This window comes from Alligator sinensis, unplaced genomic scaffold, assembly GCF_000455745.1.
Source record: "Alligator sinensis unplaced genomic scaffold, ASM45574v1 scaffold2241_1, whole genome shotgun sequence".
Lineage (NCBI taxonomy): Eukaryota > Metazoa > Chordata > Crocodylia > Alligatoridae > Alligator > Alligator sinensis.
The window spans coordinates 49030-55022 of record NW_005843292.1 but is presented as its reverse complement, the minus strand read 5'-3'; the positions used below and the strand labels follow the sequence as shown (position 1 = coordinate 55022).

General features: G+C 59.1%; 1 protein-coding gene across 1 annotated transcript; it reads left to right on the top strand.

The window, feature by feature from the left end:
• The first annotated feature begins 131 nt into the window (after window positions 1-131).
• Window positions 132-3576, top strand: CBX4 (chromobox 4). Its single transcript, XM_025194745.1, has 2 exons — window positions 132-390; window positions 1350-3576. Exons 1-2 carry the CDS (start codon window positions 343-345, stop codon window positions 2670-2672), a joined length of 1371 nt encoding a protein of 456 aa, XP_025050530.1. The 5' UTR covers window positions 132-342; the 3' UTR covers window positions 2673-3576.
• The last annotated feature ends 2417 nt before the right edge of the window (window positions 3577-5993 follow it).

The window sequence follows — 5993 nt, the reverse complement described above, 5'->3', positions numbered from 1 at the left end:
GGGGCGGGGGGCGGGGCTCCCCTTGGCCGGCCCCTGCCACTGCCTAATTGGCTAATTTGCCATTAAGTAAACACGGAGCGGCTCCTCCCCCCGCCCGTGGCCTTTGAGACGGCGCTTGTGCGTGACCGCCCGTCCCGCGCATCCTAATGAGAGATTACCGCGCCCCCCCCGCGCTCGGGGCTGCGGCCCGGCCTCCAACTTTCCCTCCGCGTTTCTTGCGGGGCCGCTGGAGCGCCGTGGCCGTGGGCCGCACCCCCGTCCTCCAGCGAGCTGTGGGGAAGCAGGGGTGTAACTGCCTGGCTGTTGCTTGTGTGCTCCTTCAGGGAGAGGCAGGAGGAGCTGATGGGATGCCGCAAGAGGGGGCCCAAACCCAAGCCGCTGGTTGTGCAGGTGAATTCAGTGATTATTTTCTTTTATTTCTTTTTCTTGGGGCGGGCAGGAAATGGGGTCTTCTTCCAGCAGGGCTGGGGACCAGCCAGGCTTGAAAACCAAGCAAGGCACCAAGAAATGGCCCTGCCTCTAAATGGCCCCTTAGCAAACAGGCGGATTTAAAAGCGCTTTGTTTTGTTTTTTAATAAACTCCCGAGGTTGGTCCTGGCCCCCCGGGGGAGGAGAGTTTCAGCTGGTTTCATCATGCTCAGGAGGAGCAGCGACCTGCAGGTCCCTCAGCGATGTTAAATGCCAGCCGCAGCCCCTCCCGCGCTGGCTCTGCCACCCGCCAGTCCCCAAACCCTGCGCTCTCGCGCGTCCCCACCCAGGCAGCCTCCCGGGGAGCTCGGGAAGGCCCCAGAAGCCGGGAAGGGTGAGGAGGAGCCTGAGGCCACAGGGAAACCCAACCCGGCGGCTGCATGGGTATCTCCTTCCTCACAGGCCTGCGCTGCCGCCGCTCCAGCACGCATCTGCGTGGCCCTCTGCTCTGCGACTGACTGAGCATGGCAGTGACGCACGGAGCCGAGGCCAGGCCTCGCTTTGCGGAGACGGCTCTGTGCGTGAAGCGGAGCTGATGGCGTTTGCTTCTGGGCATCGCCTCTCCCCTGCCACCCCTACTTCTTTCCCTCCCGTGTTTCCGCTGCATTTTCCCCGGAGTCGGGAGGGAGGGTTGATTGAAGGGTCCTTTTTATTGCCTCTAATTAATCCCGGGCAATATACAGCCTGTGGGCTAGGAGCAGGCCCCTGGCTGTGTGTTAAGGCGCATCGCGTCCCTTAATGATGGCCATTAGAAAGGCACGTGTTTTACAATGTGTGCTTAAGCTTATTGAATAGACGCCCGCAGAAGCGCCGGCCCCTTGCCTTTGTCTGCCCTCCCTTGACGGGCCCTGGCCAAACTCAACCGCTGACTCTCGTTGCAGCTCCCCTCCTTCGCCCGGCGCTCCAACATCCTCTCGGGGCTGCAGGACCCTGCTGCGGACAACCGGCCCAAGCTGGACCTGAGCGCCTCCGGCAAGAGCCAGCAGCACCAGTACGAGCTCAACAGCAAGAAGCACCACCAGTACCAGCCCAACGGCAAGGAGAGCAGCGTGAAGCACCAGTCCCACAGCAAGGGGAAGTATTACTACCAGCTGAACAGCAAGAAGCACCACCACTACCAGCCCGACCCCAAGATGTACGAGCCCCACTTCCAGCCCAGCAGCAAGGAGCCGCCAAGCCAGGGCTGCTTGGACCACAGCAAAAGCCCCTTGGTTGCTCACCCGGATAAATGGGCTCACAGCCCCGCCAAGAGCCTGCTGAGCCCGGTAAAGAGCCTGTCCGCAGAGGGCAAGAACGGGGCCGAGAAGAACCTGTCCAGCGGCACTGGGCCGCCTCCCCGGGACAGGGTGGCCAGCAACGGCATCGGGGGCAAGATGAAGATCGTCAAGAACAAGAACAAGAACGGGCGCATCGTCATCGTCATGAGCAAGTACATGGAGAACGGCATGCAGGCGGTCAAGATCAAGTCCGGGGAGCCGCCCAGGAAGCGGGCCTCGGAGGAGAGGACTTCCAAGAAGGGCGGGGAGGAGAAGCAGGAGGCCTGGAGGAAGCCCGGGGAGGAGCGGGTGGCAGGCGCGGACCCCCCCAGCAGGGCTGAGTGCGAGCGGGGCCCGCCACCCGCGCACCACGAGGAGACCCTGAGAAAGACCCCCCCCGCCAAGGAGCCTCCGCCCTCCGAGCAGCCCCTGCAGCTCACCACCAAGCCTGACCTCGTGCCCTGGTCCCTGGATCCCGGCCAGGAGCACAGCCCTTCCACCATGGGACTGAACCTCTCCAGCTCGGGCTCCAGGAAGCGCTGCCTCTCCGAGCCCCACGGGGACAGGGAGCCGGGCAAGAAGCGCCTCACTTCCCGGAGCATCAGTGCCCCCACCTGCCTGAGCCCCCCGGCTCCCGAGAGGCCCGAGCCCCCTCCCTCGGCCACCGCCCAGCCCGAGGTCATCCTGCTGGATTCGGACCTAGACGAGCCCATAGACTTGCGCTGCGTCAAGCCGCGGGGCGAGGGCGAGCTGGCCGTGGCGCAGGTGAAGCCAGAGGAGCCTCCGGTGTTGGAGGAGAAGCCGGGCGCCGAGGCCCAGCCGCAGCAGCGGGAAGAGGAGGAGGCAGAGCCCCTGCAGGAGTTCAAGCCCTTCTTTGGGAATATAATTATCACGGACGTGACCGCAAACTGCCTGACCGTGACCTTCAAGGAGTATGTGACAGTGTGAGGGGGGCCGGCTGCTCCCCGCAGGGAGGTACGCTGACGTTCCCGGGGCCGCCTGCTCCGCCATCCCCCTCCACGGTATTGTCACTGGCCTGGAGCCCACCGCCCTTCCCTCCCCGCGCGGTGACTGCAGCACTCCCGCCGGGCCTCTCCCTGCCCGAGCGGAGGGGAGGGCAGGGCAGGGCACAGTGACGGCCCCTGCTATGCTGGGGGCATCCTCTCCTGCTGCTCCGGCCCGGCAGTCCCGGGGCCGCGCATGGATGGGGCCCGCCAGTTACTCAGAGTTGCATAGTATTATATTTTAACAGTGCTAACTTGTTGAGTGGTTCTTGCTCCCGTTTGTACGTGGTGTTCTTGAAATGTATTGTTCGAGCTGAAAGCTGGTCCCCCGGCCATGCTAATATATTTATTTGTAGGTATTTATATAATGAAATATAAAGCCTAGATTTATGGAGTCTCTAGATCACCTTATAAACTATATCAAACAAATATTTTCTGTTCTCCTTTTTAACCAGTCAGCATTTTAGTCTCATTCCTTTTTGCCCCCTTCATGAACTGCAGGACCATTCCCTGGTATATATTTTTTGATACTGTACACACGTGTTGTTTCTATGTGCAAAGTTCGTTATCTAAAGCTAAACAAGCTATTATAGAAACTGCTGCTACTAGAAATGTCTAAACCTATAAGCTTCCAATTATTAATTGCTTGAATGTAAATATTAAATGGAGATGTTGAAAGTGCATTTGATGTTCTGCAGCTAGCTTAGAGTGGATTGCAAAGACCAGCTGTTAGAAAGAAGGTGGAGCCTGAGTTGCCAGTAGCACTTCCTGCTCTAAGGGCTGTATCATGGAGGAAGAAAATGTATCATGCAATCATTGCAAAGGACTATAAACCTTTACAAAAATGACTGGAAGTTGCAGTGCATTTGTTACCCGCTTGTAAACGGCACGGAAAAGGCTCGGTGATGCCGGCGTAATGAAATGGTTGCGTTCCCCAGGGCGAGCGCCCTCCTTTTTAAAGACGTGAACGGAGACAGGTTTTCCTTGAACCTCTCCGAGGCGGGAGCGGAGCGGAGCGCGGCTGGCTGGGGGCGTGGGGGGGAAGGAGAGTCGGGTGATAAGCTCCTACTATGCTGTTGCGATGTGCTGAGAACAGGGCGCAGATAAGAGGCAGGCGTGTTCCCTCCATCCTAATCTCGCGTGTTTCATTTAACCCCCTCGGTTCGGAAGCCCACCTTCCCCTCCGAGCAGTTAGACAAAGACCCCGCACGGTCCATAGCAAATAATGACGGCGATTTTGCATGGCCAAGCCACGGAGAGGCCTGACCCGTGGGAAGGCGGGCACGTGGCACCTTAAGAGAACAACTCGTGGTTTCCAGTCCGTTTCGGATACTTTAGTGCTGGATGTTCTTGGACGTCGAGCCATTGTGTTTGCCGAGCCCTGAGAGCGGTCCGTGGAGAGGGATATGTGATCGGATGCTTTAACCTGACTCCTGTCGCTTCTGTGCATGGGATTTTCCTCCCTTTGTGGGTTTAAAAGGATGGTGCTAAGGCTGCAGGCCTTTTTGGAGCTCCCTCTACAACCAGGCTGCTCCTGAGCCGTGCGCAGAGTAATTCTTTCAAGTCGGGTGATGTTTGGAGACCCGAAGGCCTGGCCCGCTGTAGCCGATCTGTTCCACGCGTGGCTGGTGGACCTGTCACAGCTTCCCGTCTAATGCTTCTGAAAAGACGATCTAACCGTGTTCTTGTACTTGGGGCATGTGAAAACTGCCCCCTTGATAGCCTAGCTATGGCCGTAGGGTCTGGCCGGAGAAGGCCGATTCATCCGAGTTCTCAGGGAAAGCTTTTAGCTGCAATGTTGTCATGTGAGTTGGATGTACGTGTGCTGGCAGTGGCAGATTTAATTCGTGGTGGGAAATGCATCTAGCAGTTACACCCCACCTCTTGCAAGCTCTCTAAACTGCCTTCTTTTGGCAACCTGGAGGGACCGTCACGGGGGGCTAGACGCTGGCTTTCCTGCAGAGGCTAAGAGGGGTTGCACGATGGGATGCATCTCCTAGGGGCCCACCACAGCGCCCGGCTGCAAGTAGATAGGAATTGCTGCTTGTCACTATGAGCCGCAGAACTCGAGGTGTTGCCCTAGCAATGAAATTGGGAGCCACCCCGTCTTCTCCGGACCTGCATTGCCTGGCAAACTTTGAATCCCCGGCACTGGCTCATATTTGCTGGAAGGGGCAGACCCTTCCATTAAGCTGCTGTTGGGGGCTTGTCCATGCTTGGAAAATGACTGGAATAGCTGTTTCAGCCTCCGCCCATCTGGGGAGGCTAATTCCAGAGTCAGCATGCCTTTGGAAAGGGGGCTGCCCCCCTTCCAGGCTCAAGTGCCTTCCTCTGAGCTAGCCCCGGGTTACATCAACGTCGGTATTTCAGCAGAGCGAGTTTGGGAAAAGTCCCAGTGTAGGCAAACCCCTGGGTGAAAATCAGGACGGACTCCTGGCCTTGCCCTGGTCTCCCTTCACATGGGCCGAGCTCCTGGTGTTGGTTCTGAGTAGCAGCCTGTACTTGGTGGGATTTGGCTTTTTGCCCCTTCTCCTCCCAAAGCTGCGGCGTAAGGCATGGCCCCGCATGCTAAGCCGCCTTTGACTGCAGTGGATGTGGGGGGCCGTGCAGGGAGCGGCGTCTGACCCGTTCTGCAGATCGCCGGACTTGGCATCGGTGACAGGCGTGGAAGGGGGTGGCCTTCTGCCGTGTCGGGCGGCAGGGCACGAAGCCTTGGGGCTGGATTGTAAAGAGCCCCCCCCCAAGGGCGGTCAGGCCTGAGACGGGCTGAGCTTGCAGGGCTGCCAGGTGCACAACAGCCCGTTTCCCCTGCGACCGGAGCAGCCGCTCTCCTGCCAAGGCAAGCTCCCGAAGGGCGCGTGAGCAGAGCCCCGCCTCAGAGGCGGCAGTGGGATTTGCGAGAGGGGAAGTGCTGCCGAGCACACCGCTGCGTGGCGGAGGCCAGGGCCTCGCGACTGCTTCGGGAGAGCTTTGTTTTCTGTTTCAAAGCCCCGCGTGCTCCAACACCTCTGGACTTGGGTGCCAGGACACCTGTATCTTCTAGGCCGACCGGCTCCTAGTGCATCCTAAAGTGGGTTTTAAACAGCCTGCAGCCTCCCACGTCCGAACCCTGCCCCACGCTGTGTCAGCGAGCAGCAGCTGGCAGCTTCCTGCTTCCCCAGCGGGCTGAAATAAAGTTCGGCTTGAATGCGGCTGGTGGCTTTGAGCGTTAGGACGCACTAAAGCCAGTTTCCTTTCCAAAGTTGGATTGCGTCATGTTTCAGGC